The following is a 27,031-nucleotide window of genomic DNA, read 5'->3' as shown; positions in this document are numbered from 1 at the left end:
CCCACGCCTCTTTCCGCCGCGATCAGCTCCTCCGTTCGCCAGCCCTACCGCCTTCTCCGACCGGCCCTCATCCTTACCCGCGCCAACAGTAGCAGCAGCAGCAGCAGCAGCAGCAGCAGCACCACCACCACCACCACTACCACCACCACCAAACCTAGCAATGCCAGCTTAAATCTCCACCATGCCACCTCTTCAGATGCTTCCCAGCTCACCGACGTATTCCTCCATTCCTTCTCCGATGCCTTCAACCGTCGCTTGTTCCCCCTGACCGACGATGTGCGCACCTGGTGGTTCGAGAAATTCACCAGCGACCTGGAGGAGACCGGCAAGCCCACATCCGGTAGCACAATCCTCAAAATCGTGGACGAGAGCCAGAAGGACCCGGTGATTGCAGCCTTCGCCAAGTGGAAGTTGTATTCTGGCGAGCAACGGCAACCCGAGCCCCCACAGCTGGACGAGCAGAGTCTCGCGCGGAATTGGCCCCCAAGCTCTGATCAGAAACTGTGTGAGGAATTCTTCGGGAAGATGGACCAGGAGAAGTGGGAGGTTATGGGGGCCAAGAAGTATTACTGTGAGTTTTCTCCTCGGCTACCTCCTGGCTGGCGGGCCCATTCAGTGAGCAAGCACAAACTCACAGTCTATGATTAAAATAGATCTCGACATGCTCGCAACCCACCCCAACTACAATGGACGAGGACTGGGGTCGCAGCTCTTGCGATGGGGGCTGCACCGGGCGGATGAAGCTGGGGTGGATACCTTTTTGGCCTCGACCCCCCAGGGCCGACGGTTGTATGAGAAGTATGGATTCCAAGTGGTGAAGGAATACGAGGTTGTGGAGGGACATGTTCAGGCGTCGATGGTGCGGCCTGTGCGGGAATGAGCTGGCAATTTCGGTGGTAGGTTGGTTAGTTAGTGAGAAGATGTGCGTATATGTAAGATAGTTAGAAGGACTAAGGACTACTGTGTACTAGTCGACTTGGTGCTGCAAGGAAAAGGAGAGAAAACCCGAAAATAGGCACGGATCATCGGCTCAGCCCTACAGGGCGAGGGCCCCACTCTTCTACTGTAAACCCCCCAATCCGGTCGTTCTGCCCTGTTCTCTCCACGTTTCCTGCTCTTCCAGTTTCCACTTCTCTTCTCCCTCTTCCCCTTCCTCCCTTTCCTCTCTCTTTCTCTCTCTCCTCTCCCTCTCCTCGTTCTTTCAACCTGTGTGTGCCCGTCTCGTGTCATTTCTCCATCTATGTGGCACACACACGATGGCCCTCCCCGACCCTGGCCTTCCTACCCCCAAACTCCTCCGTGAATCCACCGACCTCACCTTTACCTCCACCTTCACCAGCTCCAGCACCCGCTCGTTCTCCTACACCCCCAACGCGGTGACCTTCACCCGTACCCGCACCCGCACCCGCCTGCCTGCTGCCAACAAACACAAATACCGCATCCTGCACCAACCTCTGTTCCGCAATTCTCTCCTCGCCGGCGTCGGATACCTAGAACTAGCCAATGCGGCCGACTTTGCGGCCAATGTGTGGAACGAGATCCCGGTGCCCCTGCACGCCAAGATCCTGATGGCGATTGGCGGGCCCTGCGCGCTGTGCATGACCCTGGTCGCCGCCCGAGACATGTACCTCAGCGCCGCCAACGTGCGGTTGCTGCGTCAAGAGAGAACTTTCCTCGCCGACAGCATCTCCGCCAGTGCATCATCAGCCGACCACACCGATGACGGCTCCCACAGACCGATGCCCCATCCATCCAGCGAGAGATCCACCATCGACAGGCTCAACGAGTACAAGCACGGCGTCAATACCCGCGAGGTGCTCACCGAAGTCATCGATCGCATCCTCATGGATCTGCTCATGGGCGTTGGTGCCCTGCTCGTGGGCATCGGCACCCTGCTCGCGATCTGGGGCGCTGATCCGACCATCTACCGGGCCAGTAATCTGCTGTCCGGGTACGTGGGCAATGGACTGGCGGCGGGCTTCGGGCTCGTCAATGCGATTTGGTCCGCATATCTGGTGTGGCGGTTCCAGCGGTGCTGGAGGGCGTGCGCGGTGGCGGAGCAGGAGGAGGGGGGGAAAATCCCCCGTGACCAAAACCACGAGCTTCCGGCCTCGCTGAAGACCAAACTCCGGGCGCGCATGCGGGCCCTGCAATTCCATGCCGTCGTCAACGGGGTCAACGGCGTGGTGGCCGGGGCCGCGAGCATGGTCACGGCGACCATGTGGTACGGGTACGTGGTCCTGGTGCCGTGCATCGTGAGCCTGATCCTCCTGAACGTGTTCTGGCGCGCGAGACTGGGCTACGACCGATCGCTGGGGACGTTCTCCTCCACCGGACTCGACGCGGAGTTGTGCACCGCTGCCACGGCCACCACTGCTGCTGCTGCTGCTGCTGCTGCTGCTGCTGAAAACCCCGTCGTCCACACCACCATCCCAGAAGACGACTCTGCCACAGATCCAGATCACGATCACCCCTCACCTCCACCTCCCCCCTCACCCGCTGCCCTCGCCCACCACAAGGAAGACATCGACCGGGACCCCCCCCACGAAGACGCCCTCTCCATCCTCCTCACCGAGCTCGCCTATGTCAGCGAAATGCACCGTGCCCTTCTACACACAAACAATGACCATGATGCCAGCAGCCACCGAGAAACCGAAACCGAAACCGAAACCAAGATCCTCCGAACCCTCCAACTCCCCATCACCACCCTCACGCCCACCACCCTCCTCGCCTTCATCACCCACCACAACCTCTGGGAGAGTTTCTGCGTCTGGCTCATCGAAAGCCAGAGCCAGAGCCCATCCCTGCTCAAAAGGATGTGGGATATCCTCCGTTTCCGTTTCCGTTTCCGCCGACACCCATCACCCACTTCCAGAACTACAGAGGAAGAACTAGACGCCATCCTCGGCTTGGGGAGAGATGCAAGCACCGATGCTATATCTCCTGTGCCCACCTCTACAGGAGCGGAGAGAGCGGCTCCAGCAGCAGCACCAGCAGCAGCAGAGGTAACGCTCCACCACCCGGAGGACCTGCTGACGCGCTGCAAGGACCCGACCCTCCTCGTCCGCAAGATGACGGCGTTTCTCGTCGGGAACGTGACCCGGTGCTTCGCCTACCGCGAGCGGTATCTGCTGGAGATGGTGGGGTATGCCATCTGGAAGGAGTCTCTCGCCCATTCGGGGAATTGTGAATAAGGAAAAGGGGGGGCTCAGAAGAAAGAAGGAGGTAGGGGGTAAGGTCATTCGATATGACCGGTCACTCAACGATTGTGCAGGACACAACACGACGAATCCTTCAATGAATGCTGAGCATCATCGCCCTTTCGGCATCAAAGCTTGCCTCGAATTTTTACATAAACATCGAACTTTAGAAGTCAGGAAATTATAGACACTTTATCTAATAATTACTTTTGTTTCAATGGCGTTCATCTAAGGCTCATTGGTATGACGTTGACATTGACATTGACATTCACATTCACACCTGTACATTCTACACGATAACATACCGTAGACGTCTTACTCTAACCGACTGACACTCTCCAGCCCCGCAACCCCCTTCCCCTGACATGCGTTTGGGGCAGGTGTAGGTGTAGTCGAGGCAGGGGACCCGCAGGGTCTACTTCATTCAATATATACAGGCGCCTTGACCAGCACATTCTGCGGCCCCCGCCCACGCACCTCCGCCAGCACGAACGAGGAGAACCGGATCCGCGCCAGTCGCTCGCGGTCCTCGGTCGCTGCGCTGCCGGCGGAAGGAGCAGAAGCAGAAGCAATCGTGCCAGGGATGGTCACGTTGGAGACGGAACCAGGACCCGTCGGGAGCGCAACACCCGGAGCTGCTGTTCCGGCGACTGGGCCCGCTGTACCCGCTCCGGCTCCAGCATTACCAGCACCAGCGGTGGCAGCAGCAGGACCCGTCCGTCGACCCATCAGCGAGCTGAACATCGACCGTTTGCGGGATTCTCGCTCGCCGCCTGCGCCACTGCCAGTACCACTGCCGCCTCTGGGAGCAGATGGGTCGGTCGAGCCGGTCGGGGGAGCTAGTACACCAGCACCAGTATTAGTATTAGCTGGAGCGATCCCTGCTGCGCCTAGGACGCCAGCGTTGTCCATGTCGATATCATCGGGGATGGTCACTGTTCCCTCCGATGCTGCTGCGGCTGCTGCTACCGCTGCCGCCGCTGCCGCTGCGGCACGATCGATTTCCAACGAGGTGCCTGTTGATCGTTGCTGCTGCTGTGGTAGAGGTGGAATGCCCGATTCCACCCGCATGGTGCTTTCGTTGAGGACAGCGCCAGGGAGGATATATTCGACGACGATGTCCCGGGACTCCAGGGGGATCTTCTCGGCGATGCCGATCGCGTTCTCGACGATCATGCGGGCGCCGGTCTCCAAGCCCGGGGGCGGGGGCGGGGGCACGACAGATGTCGCGCCGCCCGGAGCCGTCTCGATGCGCATGTACGCCGTGAGGGACGCGACTAAACTCCCGACGAGGCGGTCGATAAGCTGCGCCCGGAAGTCGGCGGCCTGGGTGCCGCCGGCCTGTAGCTCGGGGAGGCCGTCGAGGGTGGTGCGACGCCAGTTGCTGATGCGCGCGACGGCGTTCTCGCGATCCTCGTCCGTCGTCGCGGTCACCTGGACCTGCTGGCGGCGGAGGTTCATCTCGATGTCCTTGAGGGCCCGCGAGAGGGCCGGCTCGAGGCCCGGGTGGAAGTAGCGCTCGAAGACCTCCTCGACGAGCCACCGACTCATCACGGCGCGGCCGATGGCCGTCATCTCTTTCGTGCCGGTGGTGTGCGCGTCGTCGCTGACGTAGCCGGTCAGCCACGGCGGCAGGCGCGCCCAGTCCTTGCGGATGGAGAACGCGAGGTCCTTGATCGCCCCGTCTAGGCGGGAGAAGCGGCTGGCGTACTCGTTGTCGTCCAGCACGGTGCGCGAGACCGCCATGCGTTGGTGCGCCACCGTGTTCTGGAGGTGCTGCACTTGGGCTTCCTTTTCGAAGTAGTACCGTTTGACTTTGGAGTATTTGGCCTCTGTTGAAACGGAATGTTAGATCAAGGAACGGTGGAAAGGATGATGATAACAAGCGTACGCAGTTCGTCATGTTTCTGCACCAAAGCCCGCACGTCGATGTCGCTTGACTCATCGCGAGCTTCTCGGCGTGCGTCGCGGGTCTCCCGCACACTTGGGGTGCTGCGTCCTGCGTCGGCACTGGGTTGGGCGGCGTTAGTCCGATATCCAGTATCTGACTGGTTGTTCGATGCGTGCAAGGTGTGGCTGGCGCCAGAGGCGGGTTGGTTGCTGTTGCTGCTGACCTGCAGCACACCTGAAGGACGATCCGTCATACCGCCGGGGGAATCGGGCTGTGCGGGGGCCAATTGTTGACGCAACGGAGACGGGGGTCCGACAGACTGTCTGGACGGCGGGCGAGCTCCCACCGTTGGATCTAGCTGAGGTTGCGTCGGGGCCAATTCACCGTGGTGTATACGGGGTGGATCAATAGGAGACGATCGGGCGAGGTGGTCGAGCAGGCCCGAATCGGTATTGGATCTTTGGATGGTAGAGTGCGGGGAGCGGGGCGGTCGGGTTTCCAGTGTCGGCACGGTGTTCTGCGGCATGTGGAACGAGGCGGGAGGAGGGCCTGCACGTAACGAAGGATGTGGACGAGGCTGTGTTTGGGCCTGCGTCTGCGGCTGCGACTGCGGCTGCGGCTGGCGCTGTGGTGGTTGTGAATCCCAGCGAGTTACGTGAACTCCCGACCGTAGCTGAGGCGGTAGGTGTTCCTGGGATGGGGGTCGTGACGATAGATCTTGTGACAGCGGCTGCGGGGGCTGCTCCAACCGTGGTTGCGACGGAAGTTGTCCTAACTGCGATGGTGGCTGCGGCCACGATTGCAGTTGCGGCTGCGACTGGGCGTGCGGGTGTATATATTCTTGCGACGATGGAGGGGAATAGGCGCCGTCTAAATCATGCTCAGGTGTCCAGGCTGTAGCGGGACGGCAGTCGGAGCTGGTATCGATAGACAACGGTCGCTGATGCTTATTCCGGCGACCGGCGGCGGAGAACTTCTTGACCGACCGATTCCGCTGCACTGAATCGCTTGTGGTGGCAGAGGAATGCAAGGAGAAAAGGCTGCGGCGAGACTTGCGTGGTTCCTGGACTTCCTGCTCGTTAGACTGATCGGGGAGGGGCCACGACTGAGGTCTGTCCGTCAGCAAAATCATGTGTTGTGTAGATAGGTAAAACAGAGGCAGATCCGATAAGGGTAGGTGGAGTAGTGGTGTTTGTTCATACCGGATGAGTGTTCTCGCGGGGACTGCGGTGACTCTTGCTGCGTCGGAGAGGAGCAGCAGCAGCAGCAGCAGCAGCAGCAGCAGAATAGGGAGGGGGTTTCGGGGAAGATGAGTTTGTTAGAGAAGACGAGTGGGGGTGAGACTGAAAATGAGGGTGTGAGTAGGCGTGGGAATGGTGAGGCTGAGGCTGAGGCTGAGGCAAAGAAGGATCGCGGGCGGTGGAGGAGGAAGCAGAGGCAGAGGAAGACGAGGACAAGCGACGGGGCCGATCGTCGGGGTGCTGCTGGTGCTGGTGCTGGTGCTGGTGCTGGTGCTGGTGCTCGACGCGAGGGGGAAGATGCTCAACCGATCGGAATGCAGACGCGACAGCGGCAGGCAATTTGGCTTTGCGGCGAAAGAGGGGCATGGAGATGGAAAGGGGAGAGAGATAGAGGAGAGACAAAAGACAGGAGGATGAATGAAGAGGAAGAAGATGCTCAGTCAGTTGGTTGGTTTGGTAGTTGGTGTATGAAAGAGAAGAGTGAGAAGCAAAGAGGGGGGGAAAAGCGGCAGCAGAAGCCCATCAACTGGCAAGCAACAGCAACAGCAACAGCAGCAATCAATCACGGTACAACCAACTAATTATTCCTCATTGGCACCTGTAACACGAGATGAGGCGCAAAGAAAGACTCTCAATTGGCAAGCCAAGTCAAGGATGTGTGTTCGGTGACTTCCAGGAAACCCCGAATTAAATACCCAGCCTCGGCTCTGCTGCTGCTTACGCTTGTCTGTCAACACTGCCTCGCCCCCAGATTTAGTGGCCGATACTAAGAGCCCCATGTATGTATAGTCACTTATAAGTTAACTACTGTGTCAGCCCCAAAGGATGAATTGAAGGATCTTCATATGCCAGTCTCATTATTCAAACAATTATCAAACCAGTATTTACATATGCGATGTGCAGCATCTAGCACACACCGTGAGTCTTACCCGTCTTGCCCTGCAACGAGTGGGTTTCGTTCTTGTAGTGGTGGTGAGTGTGCTTGGCCTTGTGCGAGTGGGTGGCATGTTGGCGCACGTGTCTAAAATCCTGTTAGTTTGAAGCCAGCTATGAAGAGTTTCATCAATCCACTTACTTAGTGTAGCGCTCCAACATGGTCTTGTCCATCTCGCTCAAGGTGCTCATAGCCAGCTTGATGTCCGCCAACAGCGCGTCACACCGGTTCATGCTGAAATCCTCGCGCACCACCACCCGCATCAGCTTCAAGGAGTTGCTGTTGGGGGCCATGGTGTACGCCGGCACAATCCAGCCACGCTCACGCAACTGGTGCGCCACCGCAAACTCGTCGAACACCTCGTCGCGGTCCGGCCGCAGACGGAAAGCCACCAGCGGCAGGCCCTTGCCGCCGCGCTGGCTCATGATGATAAAGCCCATCTTCTCTAACTCGCTGGCCAGGTAGTCGGCAATCTTGGTGATGTTCACCATGATCGACCGGTAGCCCCGCTTACCCAGTCGGATCATCTGGTAGTACTGTCCGATCACCTGCGACGCTCCCTTGGAGAAGTTGAGCGTGAAACTGGCCTGCTCCGCACCAAGGTAGTTGATGTTGAAGATCAGCTCCTTAGGCAGGTACTCGGGCGAGCGCCAGACCACCCAGCCAACACCAGGGTACACCAAGCCGTACTTGTGGCCGGACACGTTGATCGACACGACCTTCTCCAGGCGGAAATCCCACTTGAGGGTGGGGTGGATGAAGGGCGCCACGAAGCCACCGCTGGCCGCGTCCACGTGTATGGGGCAGTCAATACCACGCTCCACCAGCAGGTCGTTGATGGCCTTCACATCTTCGTACTCGCCGGTGTAGGTAGTACCCAGAATGGCACAAATACCGATGGTGTTCTCGTCCACCAGGTCGACTGCCTCCTTCGGATCAATCACATAGCGATCCTCCGTGCAGTAGACGTACCGTTCCTCCACGTCGAAGTAGCGAGCAGCCTTCTCCCAGCAGACCTGGACGGCGCTGTTCATAACAATGTTAGGACGCGACCAATCCTTACCCTCGGCCTTGCGCTTGTTTTGCCACCGGCGCTTCATAGCCAGGGTACCCAGCATGATAGCCTCGGACGAACCAATGGTCGAGGTACCCATGGGGTGCTCATCATCACTGTCAGTGGGAGCGTTGAACAAACGGGCAATCATGTTCACACAACGGTTCTGGATCTCTGCGGACTGTGGGTATTCTTCGTAGTCAATGAAGTTCTTGCTGAAGGATTCGGCCATGAGCTTCTCAGCTTCGTCTTCCTATTATTTACCGTCAGTCACGTCCCAGAGAGTATGGTTCAGACGAAATTACCATGTAGGTGGTCACAAAGCTCGCCAAGCTGCCAAGGGAGAAAGAATGATCAGCGTTCCATTGATTCACAAACGAAGCACTAGAGCACACTCACTTGAGCATGGGGTTACCATCCAAGCTCAGCTCATCCTTGATCATGCGGTAGGCAACCTCCCTAGGCATCTCGCGCTCCGGCATCTCGTGCTGGGGCAACTGCTCCGTCGCGAAGCGAGAACCATAGACACTGGTTGAAAAGTCATCCTCCTCAGTGCTATCGAGCTTGATCGAGTTGACCCGCTTGATGGACTGCTCGATATCGCTATCGCGCTTGATTTGGGCGAGATGAACCATGATGACGTAGTGGGATGCAGGAAATGAAGAATACAGGGAGGGGTGTGAGAGGGAAAGAAAAAAGGCCAGCTCAGGCAGCAGCAGACCAGAGACTTTAAATAGCGCACGCCAGAAAATCAGTCAATGAAGAAAAGGGAATGGGTTGACGCGCCGCCAGGAGGTCGTACCCTGCTCGTTTCGTCGGAGAGGGGAAGGGAAGTGGGCGGCATCAGCCCGTCAGCTCAAGCCTCAGACAACACGAGTGGAGAGGAAAGACAACAAGTGGCTGTTGGTCTCAGCCCCAGAAGGGCGAAACAGCCAGTCAGGGATGAGACTCTCGAGCCATCGTCCATCATTCACTGATCGCAAGTTTTCGGGGGGTCCCTAGATGGTCGCAATTCCAGGCGATCCCGGGACGGCAGCACACCTCGGCAGACTAATCACTCGTACTTGTGGCACTGAGTACGTAGAGAGGGTAGACTAGAGGGGCTGCCCCTCTTCGTGTTTCCCCCCCTCATCTCTCCCTCTCGATTGGCAATTGAGCGAATAATGGATCAGGACGAGGTACAATCCAGCGCTAAAAGCTTGAGGAAAGCTTGACCTGGATCGGGTGGAAGGGGGAAACGAGTGGATATGGTCTCAGCCACGATGTTGGGAAGAAAGATTGGTGGTTGTCTCGTGGGGCGGGTGGAGAGCCATAACCAGCGGTGATATCATCTTTGCTCCAGCTCGTGGTTTTGACCTTATGTCAGGTCGATGTCATTTGGCTGTAGATAAGCATCCATGCGGTCAAAATCAAGATCAAGCGACTGACAAGTACCCTGAGATTTGTGGTGTATATGTGTGCATTCATTTGCAGGAAGACTGGTCGAGAGGTGCTGGTGTGCTTGTCGCCGATGGGGAACTTCGGTACAAGGTCTCCATCCAGGGCCCCATCCAGAAGGGCAAAGGAATAAATAGAATCTCTCTCGCAACGGGTGATGGACACCGCTAACCTGCTAGTTCGCAACAAAGAGGGGCCCTGACAATTGTAGAGCAATAGTATTGATGATAGTGAAGAAATAGTCGAGCGTAAATACTCCGTAGCATAGACTAAGAGACTAAGAAAAGTAACGATGGGGGAAGAAATGGCGGTGAAATCATCTCCGTCTCCTCCTCCTCTTCACTGCCTTTCCCTTCTTGTCCTCTCTTTCTCCCCTTATCAAACCATCCACATGCTGACCAGGCTTGAAGCTCTCACAAGAGGACAGATTGCTATTGTTCTGGTCCTCAACTTGAAGCAGTCTAATGAGACTCACAAGCACTCCTCTCCTCTACGCAATTCCAAGTCGAAAAAAAAAAAAACAAAACATTACACGTATACAATAAATTTCTCATTCTCTTCACCCCCAGCCCCATTACCATTAACAAAAAGTACCGTATCGATCGTGCCATTCTCAACTCCGACCCAAAGGGGACAGGGAGACATGGAACCCATCAAGAGAGACATCACAAGAAGTAAACAAATGCAGCCCAGTGCATTCCAGTCATCCATGGCGTTGACTCCCAACAGTTCCTGCCGCCCAAGTCATATTCCAGTACAATCGCGGTCCGACGACCCACCCTGGGAGTCAGACGGCGATTTCCCAGTTCCCTTTCGTTTCTTTTCTATATCGTCATTTGTGTCTTGTTGATTTTCATTTTTTCCCGATTGTGTTCCAGAATGATTAAGTACTGTCCGTCCGTCCATGTTTGGGTATCAGAGTATAAAAGGGAGAGGGAGCCGGAAATCATTTCCGACCGCCCCAACAGCCATTTGGGCATTTGGGTCATACATCGCTCATAGGGTCTAGTTCTTGTCGCCCTTGACCTTGCGCTTGAGCCATGACCAGAGACCAGTCTTGCGTTTCTCAGCATTACCCTTTGCTGCCTCAGACTTGGCAGACTCTTGAGCCCGGTTGGCGGCCAGCTTGGCCGTATCCTTGCCCTGGTCGGCCGCCGATTTGCTCTCGGGCTCTTGAGCGCCCGTGGTTCCCTCGGTGGCCCCCGCAGTTTGCGTGTCTTGTACAGCTGGAGTCTCCTGGGGCTCGGATTTGATCTCCGATGAAGGAACCTCGTCGGTCTTCTGCGCATCCTTGGCAGTGGAAGCCGGCTGAGATTCGGTGGTCTGGGGCTGAGGTTCCTCTACCTTCGATGCAGCAGCAGTCTCTTCCGGAGCCTTGGCCTTGGCAGCATCTAACTTGTCCTCTGCGGCCTCAGCAGGAGCTGTGTCCGCTCTCTCTTCCGCAGCCTGCAGAGGTTCCTGGGCCTCGGCGGCCGGAGCAGACTCGGCTGCAGACTTTACAGCCGCATCGGTGGCTTTCGTATCCGCGTCCGTAATGCTGGAAGGGACAACAATAGCCGGCTCGGCAGCTGTTGCGGTAGTCAAGGGCTCGATCGGAGCTGCCTCCTCCTTCGACGTCTCCCCAGCAGCCTCATCCAGAGTTTCGGGCTTCACATCAGTAGGGGCGACATCGGTCTGGGCGACATCAGTAGGGGCCTCGAGCTTCTCAGTAGCAGGGGCCTCGCTAGCGTCAATGATCTCAGGCTGGGCAGCGGCATCGGTGACAGGGGCTGCGGAGACAGGAGCAACAGTCTCAGGAACCGCCTTATCAACAACAGCGTCCTCAGTCGCGGGTTTGGCGGCGTCGGGAATGGTAGCAGCACCTTCGACAGGAGCGGCCGTTTCCTTGCTCAGCTCTGGGGCCTCCAACTGATCAACATTGTCCGCTGGGTCAGTGCCCAGACCCGGTACCATCTGGGGCTGAACAATGTTCTCGTCTGCAGGAATGGCAGCCGCGCCAACGGCCTCCTGGCCGACGGGCTCAACGGCTTTAGCGGAGGTGGTAGCATCCAAGTCCTCCTCGACCTTGGGGATCTTGGGCGGCTTGTGGTCTTCCTCCTTGTGGAACAGACTACTCTCATAGGGTCTCTTCGCTTGATGGTCATGGCTCTCTGGTTCGACAGCAGTGTCTTTGGGGCGCTCGGGCAGGGTAGTAGTGGCTGCGACAGCGACGGAGATAAGTGTCAGCGATCGATCCGCGAAGAAAAAAAAATGCAACAAGTAGCAATCAATGGCTTACTCAATCCAGCTACCGTGACAGGCTCCTCCCCTGTGACAACGTCGGTGGCAGGCTCATCGGCCTTAGAAAGCGAGGCGTCGTCCGCGGCGGATGCCTCCTGGGCGAGGTCAGCAGGCGGGGCAGTGGTGATGCCTTGAGCGACAGTGTCGGGAAGAGCGGTGGTAGCATCCGCAGTTACGGCTGCGCCAGCATCGGTGACCACGGTTTCGGGCTCAGCATCGCTCTTTGTGACGGTTTCCTCGACCTCCTGCTCGGGTACACTGGAGGGGGAAAGAAATCCTCGTGTTAGCGCGGCGCGCAAAAAGAGAATTTGTGCGATTGAACAAGATGCAACACTTACACTGCGGCCGGAGCGTCGGCAACCTTCTTCGCGGCGGCAGCACCGCCCTTGGACTTGCTCTTATTCTTGCTCTTTCCGCCTTTCTTCGCCATTGTGCGCAATTCAAACCTGTGGGTGGTGGTCCGTGTGGGCAAGCGGTCAGAGACTGGCTCTCTCAGAGGGAGGAGGAGATGGACAATGCTTGTTACTAGGTAGGGAGCGGCAGCAGATGAGAACTCACGATTTTGTTCAGGGAGGATGAGGATGGGATTGAAGGTGGATGGGCACAGGATTCTGAGAGGTCGTGCTGTCCACGATGGGGGAGATTAAGAAGAAGTCGCGCAGACTGGCAAAGTGGAAGAAGTTAGGGGCGGGCAGCAGGTATGTTGGTCCTTTCCGAATGTCTAATCAAATCGGGGAACGTTAATCCGTGGGGGAGTTGTGGCCCCGGGAAGTGCAGGGCAGGGCAGGGCTATAGTATCCTCAACAGTCATGAACTGTAACCAGTAATGACTAGATCCGAGAAGCTCAGACCATGCGCCTTAATGAATGGTGTGGCTTGGTGTAGACAGACAGAGGTTGTGAGCATCCACAAATCTAAAAAGTGGAAGGGAGAAGGGAGGAGGAGGGGAGGGGAGGAAAGAGGGTGTCGCGTCGCAGGGAGGAGGAGGGTAAGGACAATAAAATTACTCCGTTCAACTGTACACCATGCGACAGGAAGGTATTTGCGGATCCGAATCTTAAGCTGGTTACGATTGAGACGCGACGTCTACGAGAGCAATTGGACTAGGTGGGTGAGGAGCTTAGCTGTAATGAGAGGCATGATTCCAGAAGCTATAGGGAAATCTGCTCTCAGCCATGATTAGAATTCATGCGATCGACCAGGAGCTACTATCATTTACTGGGGGAACAGTGAAGCAAGCTGGGGCCCGGGGATCTATTGTTGTTTCCGCATTGAGAGCAATGGGAGGGAGGGTCTGGTTGCAGGTTTGACCCCTCGAGCTCTCATTATTAGAGAATGCTAGCGCAAGATTCAATTCTTCAAAAGTGCAGCGACTGATACATAGATTGAGGCGCAAAACCACCCCCCCCCCCCCCCCCTCCCCTGATTCCGGCGACTTCAATCCGTACCTGCAGCGAGAAGAGAGGCCAGGCTGCCAACCGTCTTCAGCCGATCGCCCGGAACAGCGGTTATTCCGGTTGCTCTGTCCCAACCAGGCAAGGGATCACGACACTATAGCAAGAAAGAGAAGCTAAGGTATGCCAAGCACTGCTGCAAGTGCAATTAATACCTTTAAACAGCCAGTATCAACAAGCATCAGATCAACAACGGCAGACCACCCAATTACTACATTGGTAGGGTAAGGTGTTGGTGTCTGGACAAGGGAAAGTACCGGAAATAACCGGGAGAGAAAGCTCCTCAACCTCGTTCGTACTCATATCTACGAGCAGATATACGTGTCATAGACCAGAAGGCCAAGAGCAAAGGATGAGACGATCTCTCTCGGCCTACGCTGCCCTTCACCAGTCCGCGCGGGATCGATTACATCATGCGAAGTGTGGCCGGGTTCAGAATACCAATTTTCCCCGGGAATGTCGCCGGTTTCAGGATCTGCTCGATTGACTGGGGGCTAGAGATACCAGGGGAGTGTCTGAGCTGGGGAACAATGGGAATGCCAAACGTGTCGCAGTCAGTGCCTTGTTCGACGGATTTATGCGCACCACGAGGATAGCCACATACCGCTCCAGCACATTCAGCCAGCATCCTGACGGATAAGGGTATGATCAGCCCGCAAACAGTTTCAGGCTGTTCTCGGGAGTCCCTGGTTCATTCCATACAACTATCAGTGGGAAAGTGCATCTCATTGAATGCCATGTCACTAAACCCTATGTATTCATACCCGAGAATAATGATGCTGGAAAGCAGTTGCGGCTTCTAGAAGGCTGAAAGGTTAACCCCGTTACCCCATGGGCGGTTGGTGTTGATGACATCATCGGAGCATTGCCTGGCCAGTGAGCCTCTTTTCCTGCCCAACCATACGCGGGGACGGCGCCCTTACATGGAACAACTTGTTACTGAGTTGGTATCTGGAAAAAGAATAACTGTTTCTTGGCGGAGTCAACACAGACACAGACCCGGATGAACTACGTGAGGATCAAAAACACAAAAATATTGACCGACGCAGGGCTCGAACCTGCAATCTCTTGATTCGTAGTCAAGCGCCTTACCATTGGGCCAGCCGGCCTTGTTGTTAAATTGAGATACTATACTTTGATTTGTGATTCAAAACAAAGCATAATCGGAAGTACCGTGCCGAGTGGAGGCAACTCCTCGGGACATCCAGCGGGGCAGTCGGAGCTCTCGGCCATCCCAGTCCGTTGATTCGCGCATTATCTCTCGTCACCGCAGCTGAATACGGTTAGTTCCCCTCTATGTGCGATTCCCATTACATATTGTTATCGCTTTCAAAACCTATGATAGAGTCTCTCACGGAAGGAACGGCGAGGAGTTTTGGTACGGGTTATCTATCTCAGTGCCACCGTCCGACCCCTTCCGGCAACTGACGTTTCGTCTGAATCCGTCGTCTGCCTGCCCCCTTCAGAAAATCCGTCCCAACCGCCACGGAACCAACAAAGAAAACGGGCGGTAGAAATTGGAAATGATGATGATGATGATGATGATGATGATGATGATGATGATGATGATGTCGGTTACTACCTGTTGTACTGTACCCGGACACCAGTCAGCCGCTCAGAGCCTTCCCAGATTGACCAGGATCCCTGGCATGGATGAGATAGGTGGTGGTGGTGGCACGTCGATCGGAACGTCTTGGCCATCCTTCTGGAAAGGTTCGGTGCAGCACCGGCCACGACAGAGACACAAACCTTGCGTCTGTTCTCCCCCGTCTCGCTGTCCTGGACTCCTGGCCCAGTCTAGGCCAGATGGGCTATGAGGTGGAGGGTGGAGGACGAGAACGAGGAGGAGAAGGACGGGGTAGGATTGTTTGCCATTTTGCCACATTTACTTCCATGCCAGGGATACAGCTTGGTTCACTTTCGGCCTGTCCGGTGGGTACGGTTCACACTGTACTGTAGTTACAGTGTCACTGTCACTGTCACTGTCACCCGCCCGGCGTTGACCAGAATGGGCCACCTGTAGGTGCATGCTTTGCGCGTCAATGGCATGGGGAGAGCTCGTGCCCCGACTGGGGTCTATCAAAGGACAGCCGTTCAGCACAGTGGCCGGAATTGACTCGGGATCGTTCCAGGTCGGCGTAGAACCAGAAGAAAAGGCAACGCTACCATGGTCGTTGTTGCCGGACCGTCGTACCTCGAGACTCGCGATGTCCAAGCGAATGCAACCTCCACCGTCAGTCAAACTCACTCTGACTCGCGGTGATTGGGGGAAGTAGGGTAGTTAGTCAGCCCTGAGGGGGGAAACTGGAAGGAAGTGGTGGGAAAAACCGGACTTCGGCACCGTGACGCCCATGCTGCAATCCCCGGTATGATTCAACCCGTCGATGCAGAAGCAGGAGCAGAAAAGTAATCCTGGTCAGATGGACTCTCGAAGATCTAGAGGGGCGATGCATGATGAAATAATGGAGTCGCAGCGGAGAAAGAATAAATACTACTATGTATTATTATCGGAGTCGATCCATCCAGAAGCCTTTCATCCATCTACTCCGTACAGAGTAGCATAGGTAGTGATTAGTGACATATCACTGCATTGCTGTACTGTACTAGAAGCAGAAGCACCACCACTACCACCACCACCACCACTTATCAACACAGTTCCTCGGACATACATTGCACTAGTCGCCGGTGTTAATTCACGCACTTCTCACCCAAGTGGATCTCGACTTACACATCCACACAATCAGATTTGCCCGGGGCAGGTGGTTGAGCGCAAAGGGTGGTAAACTAATCGCGGCTTACCAGACTGGTCCAAAACCGTGGAGTCAGGGCTGGCCAGTGCTGCAACAGCCAGCACCACCACCACCACCACCAGCCCATTGCAAGTAAAGCGAGGGAAATCGATCGATAGGAGACAACAGTTGAATGAGTGAATTAATTCAGGGGAGTTGTGTGAATTGGTAAGTTATTTTTCCCTGAGTCTTTCTTTCTTTTTGTTATCTATTATATTTTGTTGTTCATTTCATGCCTTCGATACCCAAACATTGTCAACAATCTTAATCCTTTCACTACCCTTTACTCTACGTGGTGGTGGAATGGGTTCCTGATCTCGCTTCTCTTCTCCAATCTCCAATTCTCCATATCGCTCTTATCCCACTTTCTCCCACTTTCTTTCTCACACCCACCCAAACTACCCAAACTGTTATCGCCGTGCGCTTAGCGGAATGGGGCTAAACGGCAGAAGTGACTTAGTGTCTTGAATCGCCTCGTGCCAATCAGCGATACTTATTCGTGGCCAACTAGTAATAATTTCCCCCTCGAATTGAATCATAGGTATGGAGTCCACCCGATTTCGATTACTCCTCTGAGTTAGTCGTCGATTTCTCTCTCACACTGACTGCTGCTAGCCTGCTCTGCTGCTGCTGCTGCTTAAGATACCCGCATTGCGGTTCATAGCCTTAACCCTCCCTCCTCCCTCCCTCTTCTTGCTACTTCTTGCTCTTACTTCGCCCTCTCTTCCTTCTCGCTCCTCTCCTCTCCTCTCTTCCCATTTATTGATTTCAACCCATCTCCCCTCATCTCTCCTCTCTTCCCCTCTCCACTCTAGCCATACGATGAGAACGGGCTTTGCTTATCTCTCCAATTGTTGTCTGTGCTTGCACACTCTCCCTCGCGTCCAATCGCCGACTGGGAAAGGCCCGCTACTACATTGAGGTGCGGAGTTAAACAGAGTCAACGCTTAATCTCCACACCTGCACAACCTCGATATCTATTCTCCATACCTCGACTACTTACTTCTCCTCCCGGCCACAATGAATTTCCGTGAGAAGGTTCGTCGAGTGTTCCGTCGGAGCAGCAGCTCCTCCTCTTCATCCAAATCCAAGGGCAACGGGATCAAGATCGAATATTACAAGCGCCATGAGATTCCTCGCTCCAAATTCAAGGGTCCCTTCGATCGCGAACACCAACGGCGCCTCGCAGCATGGTCTTTCCAAGGGACGCAAGAAGAGCGACGCCGGTCGTTAGATTTGTCGCTGTCCCCTTGTACATCATTACCGGACTACCTGAGACCTCAATGTGACGAGGAAGACCTGGCCCCGGATCAGATCCCAACGACGGCCCCGGAGGTAGATGTGACGACTGGTATGTGGAACTATTCACTTTCTTCGCGGTCAACTCCGTCTTCCATTTCTTCTGGCCCCAGCAACTTGTAAGATGACCGCGTTCTGACCATATCAATAGCTTCGATTTCCGTGGACCATGATGAGTATGCTCCAGGCCGCCAGGGGGACAGTAGCGGCTCGACCTCGTCGACGGCCGTGGATCCGGAGAGCTACAGCGAGTCCCTGATGACTCTCCTTCCGGAACTCGAGCAGGAGGACCCGATCGCACTACTGAAGGAAACCATCCGGTACACCTCTCCGGTTGTACGGGCCATATCGCCGCCTCCAATGTCGCCCAAGGGCGCTTGCATGCCCTTCGCCCCCGAGGATCTGACACGAGCGTTGAACGCCGTGCAGATCTGCTACTAGAACTTATATTTATCCTAATAACCGCATCGACTTCCGGCAAGATCTTCGCTTCTCCTCGTCACGTGAGCCATTCACCCAATGAGCGCCCGCCATCCCGACGATCCATCCATTTGTTCTTCCACCATAACCTACCACCTCTAGACGGAGCACAGCCTCTATTACCGACTACGACATCTTCCACACGCAACCCTTCTATTTTAATCCCAACCAACTCCTTCTACTCCTAACAACAAGGGCCCTTGAGAGAGCCCGAAATCCGAATGCTCCGGCCACCGCCCGGTCCCATCCATCAGCCAAGACCTCGGGTCCAGAATCCATGCATCGCACGACGTGAGGGGCATGTCGGCTATTGCATTTGACTGGCCCAGCGTCACTGCCGGCTGACATTTGACTTTCCACGCATGAGACGAACGAATGTTGAAAAGCGCCTGGCTTCTTATGCATATTCTATATGCTTTCGTGCATTTGCAATTGAGCGTATACCCTTTGCAGTCAAGTTTCTCTTGCCGACCGTGTTGGTCGTGCTGCTGCTGCTGGCGGTGTTGCATAAATGCTTACCGTACTTCACTCTCTTGGGGGTTTGCCTACTACTAGCAACCTTCGTGAAGCAGAGGAAGAAAGACCAGCCCAAGCTACATGACTTTTTTTTTACTCTACCGAATCTACCCAGCAGACCACTAACATTGTCATCAGGTAGTGCAGTAGACCAATGAATGAAGAAATCAAGAATTTTAATCCTTGCTTTTCGTAGAGTAGTAGCCCGCAGACCTTGCCACCATTCCCACGTAGGGAAGCCCTGTCCATACCAATGCCTATGCCTACCCAAACCGTCCCCATGAATGAGTTACCCCAAGATCTGAGTAGAAATCGTAATAGGGATAGGCAATCACACCTAGGTAGGTAGTGGTCTCCACCCTCCGCAACACTATGAATGACTAGAAACTGTAGTAAACAATAGAGCTTCCACTTTCCAAGTTGCCCGCCCCTTCCCCTTTCCCCTTTCCCCCCAGATCCACACTCCACATGCCCGCACATCTCCAACCCACCAGCTTCTTGGCATTCGGCGCATCACGCATCATCTTGACCTCAAGGCTCAATCGTATAGTCCACAAAGTCATAGTCATACTGATACCGTACACATTTAGCTTAGCTTAGCCCAGCCCAGCCCAGCCTTTCTGGAACCAACCTAAATGACCACTAAGTTAACCTAACTGAAGTCACGACTGTTAAGTTGAACTTAGCTTCCAGACCCTAGGACCGAACAACAGCCTCGCCCCTCCTTTCTTCCCCTCTGTTCCGCCCGCCGCCCTCCCGCAACCCAAATTCCTGATCCCTAAGGTAGTAGTCACTTGGGTCAGGCTCACTTGGGTATGGATGGATAAGGCGTGCAATCCAATGGCAGAAAAAAAAAAAGACAAGCACTAATACCGAGTAGATACCTAGGCTGACTAGGTAAAACAATTGCCAAGCCATCTGGTGGCGTGGCTCTGTTCGACCTGGCTAGACCGCAATTACTACCTCCGTGGGAGGGGGAAGGCGGGATTCTAGAAGAAGTAAACCCAAGAAGAATACCGTAGGTGCTTAGTAGAAGTGTGCAGGGTTACCGAATAAACCTAACTGCAGTCTAAGTTGCAGGGTCAGGGAGGCGACAATTTGGGTAGAGGAGGGGAGGGCGGGAGCTCTACGTTCTGCATCTCTTGTGCATGCGTTGCATCTGGGTCTTGGCTTTTCTTGAGGGTGGGGGTTGTGTTGGACTCAGGACCGGGGGAAGGGGGTGGCTATGATGGTAGAATGGTAGGAGTGTACAGTATGGGTGGCGAGATTGGAGAGTGATGGTTTTGTTTAGTCGGATTGTGTTTGTTAGTATCTCGCAGGCTATTGTTTGTGGCAGTTTGAATGGGGTTACTGATTTTTTGCTGCTGATGCGGAGGATATATACTAAATGATAGTTGGTGGTTGCAGGGCAGCCGACTTCTATGCGACGAGCCTACTGCTGACTCTACATGTCGGATGGATGCTCAGAATAGTTCTCGTACACTTCATATCCGGTGTTTTGTTGCTGGTCATCAGTCATGTCATCTATACAGGCTTTAGGTGAAATGCAGTCCATATATCCCTTCATCAACCACGCTTTGGTTCAGTCCTCGTGGGTGACGGCCATGTCAAGAACCTCCACGCGTCCTCTGCCACGGGTCTCATTGCCAACGAAGTCGTTCAAGCCCTTGAACGCGCCAGGCTCCGCAAATCCGATGACCTCCCACTCGTCACCGCCGACGACCTCCTGCGCCTCCACTGACTCGATATAGCTGAGGATCTTGTCTTTGACGTTGCTGGGTCCCTTAGCGGGCGCCGCCTCAGCGTCAGAGCCACCGGCCTCATCCTCGGAGTCCTGCTGACGGGCCGACTTCTTCGACCCCTTCCCACCCTTCTTGTTCCCCTTAGTACCACCCTTGGGCGGCGGCGTCTCTCTCTCCTTGTTCGCTCCGCCCGCACCCCCAGCTACCTTGACACTCTGCTTCAACAGCGACACCGGACAAGTCACCCGCAGGCGCATGCGGGCCCGCATCACGGGGATCGGCTGCCACGCGATCAACGCCTTCATCGCATCGAGCGCCTGACTCTTCGCGGACTTGTTCGCCGCGACCCCCGTCCACAGGGGCTTCCGGGGCGCCGCGCCGCCGCGGTTCTCGTCTCCGTCACCGTTTGTCTCGCCGTTGCCGGCCGCCGGGCCCTGTGTCTGTTGCTGTCCGCTCGCCGAGCTCAACTGATCCAATGCCTTGGAGATCATGCCGGGCGTGTAGACGCGCTTCGTCGTGGGGTCCACCAGCCGGCCCGACACGATGTCCAGGATCTCTTTCTCGACGCGCTCGATGATCTCCTTCCGCTCGCGCTCGCCGACCTGCACCTCGCCCTTGCGCAGGATCTCTTGCCGGATCTCGTCGGCGGGCGTGTCGGCGCCGAACGCCTTGGCGAGCTCGGCCGACGGCGCCGTCTGGGCCTTCGAGACCGACAGGAAGATAGTGGGTACTTGGAGGACGTTGTCGAGGTCTTTCTCGGCGCCGGACCGGTATTCCAGGAGTTTGTTCTTGTAGCAGGCGAGTTCGAAGCGCTTCTTGCCTGGAGAGGTGGGGTGTTAGCGGGGGTGGTGAAGGGAATTCTGGTGAATTATTTCAAAATTTGAGATCGCCGGTCTTGGAAACTAGCCCCAGCTGCATCTCCAGACGATTGCGCTTGGGTATATGGTGGACGTAGTAAAAGAGTTGGCCCGCTTACCCTTCTTTAATCTGACGACTGATACATTGGTGAATTTGATCTGATTCGAGGGTTGGTTGATCGGCATCTTGGAAGAGGCTTCCTTCGCGGAGAAGCCGAGTGCGTTCCGCTGGTCTTATCAAGAAAATGTGTCACAGAAGATGGGTATCTGGTGGTAGGTTTGTTTATAGAGGGGTATGTCTGGGTTTCGTCTGAAAAAATGATGCCCGCATCCAGGCAGGCAGTGGCCCGACGGGGCTGTGATTGGAGGAACGGGCGATGACGCTGGTCCCGTGAAATCTGCTTAGTCATGACATGTGACTCGGCGCGTGACTCGCCTTGGTCCGGAAGGCACCGCGGTTTGATTGGCCGCCTCCTCCCCCAGCTATCAAGGCGTCATCTGCAGGCCAACGCCGGACCTCTCCTTCTTCCCTTCTCTCTCTCTCTCTCTCTCTCTCTCATCCTCACCTCCTCTTCTGTCTTCTTGATTTTCTTGGTAGGATCAAGTAGCTGGTGTTCTATCGGCTACAATTCTTTCCAATTTCATCTGCCCTGAGCTGTAAGCTTATCTCCCCATCCCCAGCTACACCCGTCGTGCCCTGATAGCCCATGCTGATAAGCACCTTGCCTCCCAGGTGCCATCCAGACCGCAAGGTCCTTGCCATCCTTCTCTCCTCAATCCATCAAGGACTCAACCCAAGCCCTCTGATAAGTAAACCAAGATCATCATGAGAGTCCTTCCAGCTTCTTTGCTGGTCGGAGCGGCTACCGCTGCCGTCTCCTCTCCCTTCCAGCAGGTTCTTGGAGACGTCAAGTCGAACCTCAAGTCGACCGTCGAGAGCTCCTCAGAGCCCCTGCACGCTTTCAAGGAGCAGCTGAAGACTCTCTCTGATGATGCTCGTAAGCTCTGGGAGGAGGTTGCCAGCACCTTCCCCGAGAGCATGGACCAGAACCCTCTGTTCTCTCTGCCCAAGAAGCACAACCGTCGTCCCGACTCTCACTGGGACCACGTCGTTCGTGGCGCCGATATCCAGGACGTCTGGGTTACTGGTGCCAACGGCGAGAAGGAGCGGGAGATCGATGGCCGTCTGGAGGCCTACGATCTCAGGGTCAAGAAGACCGATCCTAGCTCCCTCAACATTGACCCTAATGTAAAGCAATACACCGGTTATCTTGATGATAACGAGAATGATAAGCACCTGTTCTACTGTAAGTGACAATTATGCCTGAAATGATCCGATTCAACACTAATTTTCTGAAGGGTTCTTCGAATCTCGCAACGATCCCGCCAACGACCCCGTTGTCTTGTGGTTGAACGGTGGCCCCGGCTGTTCGTCTCTGACCGGTCTCTTTATGGAGCTTGGGCCCAGCAGCATTGATGAGAACATTAAGCCCATCTACAATGATTTCTCTTGGAACTCAAATGCCTCAGTCATCTTCCTTGACCAGCCCGTCAACGTTGGTTACTCCTACAGTGGCTCTGCTGTTAGTGACACTGTTGCCGCTGGCAAGGACGTCTATGCTCTGCTTTCTCTCTTCTTCAAGCAGTTCCCCGAATACGCCAAGCAAGACTTCCACATTGCTGGCGAGTCTTACGCTGGTCACTACATCCCTGTCTTTGCCTCTGAGATCCTCTCTCACAAGAAGCGCAACATTAACCTCAAGTCTGTGCTGATTGGCAACGGTCTCACCGATGGCTTGACTCAGTACGAGTACTACCGCCCCATGGCTTGCGGTGACGGTGGTTACCCTGCTGTCCTGGACGAGGCCTCCTGCCAGTCCATGGACAACGCCCTGCCCCGCTGCCTGTCCATGATTGAGTCCTGCTACAGCTCCGAGAGCGCATGGGTCTGTGTTCCTGCCTCGATTTACTGCAACAACGCCCTCCTGGCCCCTTACCAGCGCACGGGACAGAATGTCTATGATGTCCGTGGCAAGTGCGAGGACGACTCCAACCTCTGCTACAAGGGTCTGGGATACGTCAGCGAATACCTGAACAAGCCCGAAGTCATTGAGGCTGTCGGTGCTGAGGTTGGCGGCTATGACTCCTGCAATTTCGACATCAACCGTAACTTCCTCTTCCATGGTGACTGGATGAAGCCCTACCACCGTCTGGTTCCGGGTCTGCTCGAGCAGATCCCCGTCTTGATCTATGCCGGTGACGCCGACTTCATCTGCAACTGGCTCGGCAACAAGGCCTGGACCGAGGCTCTCGAGTGGCCCGGCCAGAAGGAGTACGCCTCCCTTCCCTTGGAGGATCTCAAGATCGTCGACAACGAGCACAAGGGCAAGAAGGTGGGTCAGGTCAAGTCCCACGGCAACTTCACCTTCATGCGCCTCTACGGCGGTGGCCACATGGTTCCCATGGACCAGCCCGAGTCCAGCCTGGAGTTCTTCAACCGCTGGTTGGGCGGTGAATGGTTCTAGATCGGACCTGCTGCTGCTGTTGCTGCTGCTCTTTGATATAAGTTACATACTTGCATATTGCTGCCTGCGATGTAGTACCAGCTTTCAATCTGCTACCTTACGACTTAGTTGTGGTGCATTCGATGTCAAGTTGCACCCAGGATCTATGACCACATGATTGCTGTACTTTTTTGTTGTCATCTGCGAACACATTTACTAGAATTGATGGAATGATCAGGTATCACGTTACTCAGTATTTACTCAATAGTGATTTATATTTCGCTTGTCAAACGCCCTGCACGAAAAGTAGTCCTGCAAGGTTTTGTTTCGGTAGTATCCAACCACATCGCCGAACTCCGCCCCGTACCCCAGTCTGGACCCCGTGGGTTCGAGAACCGAAGCGATCAAGTCCGCATCGTAGCGTACCTCTGAGCGGCGAGTGTCCACAGAAACCTCAAGGCGGGCGACAGCTGGCTGAGAAGCCATCATCTTGAGAACAGAGGCGAGAAACTACTAGGTATTCAACGTCTACCGTGCTGTCCGACGAACCAGGCACCAGGCACCACCACGTGCCCTGCTTTTAACCCACTAGAGTATACTCCAGGTACAGTACAGCACCACCAAGGCGGGAAGAGACACAACGACCTTGGTGCCCATGCAATGGTATAACCCATGTGGTAGGTTGTATGTCAATCAACAGCAGCATCATGACTCCCCCCTTCAGTGCTTTCAGTAGACAGACCTTTAGCGATCGACGAGTGGGATGGTAGTGTATTGTACCGTGTAGATCTACCGTTCTTTCCGAGGCCCGGGGTCGGCGCAAGGACCGTGGTTCACGGGGTGTTTCGGTTCGAGGGAGCTGGGGTGAGGGATGGGCTGGCTGCCACTGCAGTGCCAGTTGGGGTCTTTGCTTTGTACGTGGTGAGTGGCGAAATGGGGGGGGGGGGATATTGTTTGCTTGAGTAAGATTATGGTATACCTGATAGTTGGTGGGTGGGATAGGCAGAATGGCAAGAGGTGTAGAATCAGGTATAGCTTTCATGTTGGCTGAAGCAAGTAATAATCAAGCCCAGTAGTATATGGGACGGACTGAAAATACAAGGTATATAAGAAGATATGACTCTCGGCATTTACTGGGACCGGTGATGATTCATGAAGCTTAATAGCGTACGGGACAAATAAGATGATATAAGATACACACCCACTGTTATCATAGTAGCGGCGTGAAATGAGGGAGTACTGGCTTTGGTGCTTTCCATAGTCTGTGACATCGAAATACGAAGACCAGGTTGGATGTGGGTAGAGCATGATACTGGATGGGTGATGGCAGGTTCTACGAAATATGAAGGCAAAGACCAAGGTTGGTTTTTTTTTTTTTTTGAATTTCATTTCATGATGGTATGATTTCTTTTCATTTTCGCGGGAGACTCGAGATCAAAAAACCCCTTGTCTGGTTCCCAACGAAAGGGGGTAATTTTCATTATCACACCAGCATCTCAGACACAGTTGCCCCCCCGACTCTCTTTTAATCCCATGATCCAAAGTAGCCCAGACCCGCGCAAGAAAAGAAAGAAAATAAACACAAAGCTCCCAGTGAGGAAATGCTTAGTTCTTCTTCTTGCTGACACCGACGGTGCGACCACGGCGACCGGTGGTCTTGGTGTGCTGACCACGGACACGGAGACCCCAGTAGTGACGGAGACCGCGGTGGGAGCGGATCTTCTTGAGGCGCTCGAGGTCCTCACGGATCTTGCTGTCGAGGTTGTTGGAGACGACCTGGGAGTTCTTGCCGTCGGTGATGTCGCGCTGTCTGTTCAGGAACCAGGCGGGAATCTTGTACTGCTCGGGGCTCTGGAGGATGGTGACGACACGCTCGAGCTCTTCGGTGGTGAGCTCACCGGCGCTGTAGGAAGATAAGAATTAACTGACTGTTGCCGGGATATATGATTGAAGTGATTTGAAGTGGAAAGGCCAGATGTGCGGGCGTGGATTTCGTTCTCCGTAGTGCATTCCTCCTGTTTCCTTCAAGATGTTGCTGCATTGGTGGCGCTGCTTCCTCTTGTTTCTTCTGGATTTTCCGGACTTCCGACATCTGCGTGTGGAATGGGTGTGATGGAGGACTGGAGGATAAAAACGTACCGCTTGGTGAGGTCAACATCGGCCTTCTTGCAGACCAAGTTGGAGTAACGGCGACCAACACCCTTGATCTGGGTCAAGGCGTACATGATCTTCTGCTTACCGTCAACATTGGTGTTGAGGAGACGCAGAATGTACTGGAAGTTGGTCTTCTCGCCGGACACAAGCGCTATATGTCGACAAAAAAACCATCAGCATTTCCGTTCACATTTCAGCGCATAAAAACCAGAGTCCCGTCTGTCCAACGCGAAATTTATTCCCCAGAGCATTTCCACGCCATGTTCCATATCCGGTCGGTCTGTCGATAACAGAGAATCCCTCTTTGCCGAGCTGATGCTTTTCATTTTTGATATGTTGCCGTCGTAGCGATAAAATTTCCTCCCGTCATCGCAATATAGCCACCCAGAACGATTTTCTTTCCTTGACCACCGACCGGATATAGAACCAAGGCAGGCAACGCCACAAAAAGGAATAAGATCGGTCGGACATGAGGGATCTGGAGAGACTGAGAGATTTGCACGTACACATGATGGGCGATTTGGGGCGGGACCGCGGTGAATTGTCGACAGGCGAAAGGGATGGGAGAAGGAGGGTGAAGTCGTGGGCGTTGGCGGTGCTTCTCAATCTCTTTCCTCTGCGACTTTCGCAAGCCCGTTGTGGGATCGGGTAAGCTGGTTACTAACCATATCGGGCATGGTCGTCCTGAGGGCTCGCTTATGGCCCGCGCTAGGCTGCTTCGGGCTATATTGTCACCTGCCCTGCGCTGGGTCGGGGGTAAGGCACGTGATCGGATGTTCGTCGATGCCTCAGGTTGGGGGTTTACCTTAATACCAAAAATAGGCAAGGACCGTCAGTATGCGTCTTTGTAGAAGATTCAAGAGGGGGGGGGGGCCATTCCTTAATGAAGCAGTGACAAGGTCTATGCTTGTATTCTGTGGAGCTTGTCCTTCCAACACAATTCGATTGACCGTTTTCTAGGGCCAAATCCATAGCTGGTTTGGGCGTCCGTATGGCCGCATCTTCCACTCTAGTGTTTATGGGATGCTGTCATGGCGACTCCACCTGACACAACACTACGTACTACAAGATATCAACACTGAAGCCATCAGGTCAATCTGAGCTGTTTGCCAGATCGTAATTGAGTAGCAGGCACAGACCAATACAGTAAGAAAAAACACTGATTGCTCCAGTCCATTCCATAATGATTTGTAGCTTAG

At 54.8% G+C, this 27,031-nt stretch overlaps 9 protein-coding genes and 1 non-coding gene across 10 annotated transcripts; 4 read left to right on the top strand and 6 right to left on the bottom strand.

Moving 5' to 3' along the window:
- Positions 1-150: 150 nt before the first annotated feature.
- BO72DRAFT_349786 (GNAT family N-acetyltransferase) lies at positions 151-865 on the top strand (the record flags this gene model as incomplete). Its single annotated transcript, XM_040940686.1, has 2 exons — positions 151-571; positions 654-865. Coding segments are annotated over 2 exons (633 nt in total), but the record flags the coding sequence as incomplete, so codon positions are not given.
- A 264-nt stretch (positions 866-1,129) lies between these two features.
- Positions 1,130-3,378, top strand: BO72DRAFT_527377 (uncharacterized protein). The gene has a single exon (XM_040950096.1). It carries the CDS (start codon positions 1,257-1,259, stop codon positions 3,192-3,194), a length of 1,938 nt encoding a protein of 645 aa, XP_040801907.1. The 5' UTR covers positions 1,130-1,256; the 3' UTR covers positions 3,195-3,378.
- A 56-nt stretch (positions 3,379-3,434) lies between these two features.
- Positions 3,435-7,089, bottom strand: BO72DRAFT_447679 (uncharacterized protein). Its single transcript, XM_040944607.1, has 3 exons — positions 6,294-7,089; positions 5,092-6,196; positions 3,435-5,032 (listed from the first exon to the last, which is right to left on the bottom strand). Exons 1-3 carry the CDS (start codon positions 6,696-6,698, stop codon positions 3,621-3,623), a joined length of 2,922 nt encoding a protein of 973 aa, XP_040801906.1. The 5' UTR covers positions 6,699-7,089; the 3' UTR covers positions 3,435-3,620.
- A 149-nt stretch (positions 7,090-7,238) lies between these two features.
- Positions 7,239-8,955, bottom strand: BO72DRAFT_458439 (glutamate decarboxylase; the record flags this gene model as incomplete). Its single annotated transcript, XM_040946376.1, has 4 exons — positions 7,239-7,353; positions 7,408-8,573; positions 8,626-8,653; positions 8,720-8,955. The coding sequence occupies 4 exons, from the start codon at positions 8,953-8,955 to the stop codon at positions 7,239-7,241; spliced, it is 1,545 nt and encodes a 514-aa protein (XP_040801905.1).
- Positions 8,956-10,762: 1,807 nt separating this feature from the next.
- Positions 10,763-12,467, bottom strand: BO72DRAFT_458438 (uncharacterized protein; the record flags this gene model as incomplete). The annotated part of the gene is made up of 3 exons (XM_040946375.1): positions 10,763-11,955; positions 12,036-12,295; positions 12,376-12,467. 3 exons carry the CDS (start codon positions 12,465-12,467, stop codon positions 10,763-10,765), a joined length of 1,545 nt encoding a protein of 514 aa, XP_040801904.1.
- A 2,061-nt stretch (positions 12,468-14,528) lies between these two features.
- BO72DRAFT_t120 lies at positions 14,529-14,600 on the bottom strand. The gene has a single exon. It is a non-coding gene; the product is annotated as a tRNA-Arg (tRNA).
- Positions 14,601-16,864: 2,264 nt separating this feature from the next.
- Positions 16,865-18,119, top strand: BO72DRAFT_98625 (uncharacterized protein). The gene is made up of 2 exons (XM_040950863.1): positions 16,865-17,631; positions 17,731-18,119. The coding sequence occupies exons 1-2, from the start codon at positions 17,301-17,303 to the stop codon at positions 18,018-18,020; spliced, it is 621 nt and encodes a 206-aa protein (XP_040801903.1). The 5' UTR covers positions 16,865-17,300; the 3' UTR covers positions 18,021-18,119.
- A 1,933-nt stretch (positions 18,120-20,052) lies between these two features.
- Positions 20,053-21,483, bottom strand: BO72DRAFT_447674 (guanine nucleotide exchange factor SDO1). Its single transcript, XM_040944606.1, has 2 exons — positions 21,294-21,483; positions 20,053-21,137 (listed from the first exon to the last, which is right to left on the bottom strand). The coding sequence occupies exons 1-2, from the start codon at positions 21,358-21,360 to the stop codon at positions 20,158-20,160; spliced, it is 1,047 nt and encodes a 348-aa protein (XP_040801902.1). The 5' UTR covers positions 21,361-21,483; the 3' UTR covers positions 20,053-20,157.
- Positions 21,484-21,742: 259 nt separating this feature from the next.
- On the top strand, positions 21,743-23,934 carry cp3 (carboxypeptidase C PRC1). Its single transcript, XM_040944605.1, has 3 exons — positions 21,743-21,831; positions 21,908-22,481; positions 22,534-23,934. Exons 2-3 carry the CDS (start codon positions 22,001-22,003, stop codon positions 23,697-23,699), a joined length of 1,647 nt encoding a protein of 548 aa, XP_040801901.1. The 5' UTR covers positions 21,743-21,831; positions 21,908-22,000; the 3' UTR covers positions 23,700-23,934.
- Positions 23,935-25,086: 1,152 nt separating this feature from the next.
- On the bottom strand, positions 25,087-26,391 carry BO72DRAFT_447672 (40S ribosomal protein uS13). The gene is made up of 3 exons (XM_040944604.1): positions 26,339-26,391; positions 25,818-25,983; positions 25,087-25,581 (listed from the first exon to the last, which is right to left on the bottom strand). Exons 1-3 carry the CDS (start codon positions 26,340-26,342, stop codon positions 25,284-25,286), a joined length of 468 nt encoding a protein of 155 aa, XP_040801900.1. The 5' UTR covers positions 26,343-26,391; the 3' UTR covers positions 25,087-25,283.
- Between the last annotated feature and the right edge of the window lie 640 nt (positions 26,392-27,031).

Source organism: Aspergillus fijiensis (genome assembly GCF_003184825.1).
Source record: "Aspergillus fijiensis CBS 313.89 unplaced genomic scaffold BO72scaffold_20, whole genome shotgun sequence".
Taxonomy (NCBI): domain Eukaryota; kingdom Fungi; phylum Ascomycota; class Eurotiomycetes; order Eurotiales; family Aspergillaceae; genus Aspergillus; species Aspergillus fijiensis.
This window is presented reverse-complemented; position numbering and strand designations above follow the sequence as displayed.

What these genes read in the sequence shown, in the direction of transcription:
- BO72DRAFT_447674 (XM_040944606.1), bottom strand. Translation starts at nt 21,360, where the DNA reads ATGCCGATCAACCAACCCTCGAATCAGATCAAATTCACCAATGTATCA. An exon ending in AGTCGTCAGATTAAAGAAGG is followed by an intron (nt 21,138 to 21,293) that starts GTAAGCGGGCCA and finishes CCACCTCTCCAG; the next exon opens with GCAAGAAGCGCTTCGAACTC.
- BO72DRAFT_98625 (XM_040950863.1), top strand. Translation starts at nt 17,301, where the DNA reads ATGAATTTCCGTGAGAAGGTTCGTCGAGTGTTCCGTCGGAGCAGCAGC. An exon ending in GGAGGTAGATGTGACGACTG is followed by an intron (nt 17,632 to 17,730) that starts GTATGTGGAACT and finishes CCATATCAATAG; the next exon opens with CTTCGATTTCCGTGGACCAT.
- BO72DRAFT_447672 (XM_040944604.1), bottom strand. An exon ending in GATGTTGACCTCACCAAGCG is followed by an intron (nt 25,582 to 25,817) that starts GTACGTTTTTAT and finishes ATCTTCCTACAG; the next exon opens with CGCCGGTGAGCTCACCACCG.
- cp3 (XM_040944605.1), top strand. Translation starts at nt 22,001, where the DNA reads ATGAGAGTCCTTCCAGCTTCTTTGCTGGTCGGAGCGGCTACCGCTGCC. An exon ending in TGATAAGCACCTGTTCTACT is followed by an intron (nt 22,482 to 22,533) that starts GTAAGTGACAAT and finishes AATTTTCTGAAG; the next exon opens with GGTTCTTCGAATCTCGCAAC.
- BO72DRAFT_527377 (XM_040950096.1), top strand. Translation starts at nt 1,257, where the DNA reads ATGGCCCTCCCCGACCCTGGCCTTCCTACCCCCAAACTCCTCCGTGAA.
- BO72DRAFT_447679 (XM_040944607.1), bottom strand. Translation starts at nt 6,698, where the DNA reads ATGCCCCTCTTTCGCCGCAAAGCCAAATTGCCTGCCGCTGTCGCGTCT. An exon ending in CCCGCGAGAACACTCATCCG is followed by an intron (nt 6,197 to 6,293) that starts GTATGAACAAAC and finishes GACAGACCTCAG; the next exon opens with TCGTGGCCCCTCCCCGATCA. An exon ending in GCAGAAACATGACGAACTGC is followed by an intron (nt 5,033 to 5,091) that starts GTACGCTTGTTA and finishes CCGTTTCAACAG; the next exon opens with AGGCCAAATACTCCAAAGTC.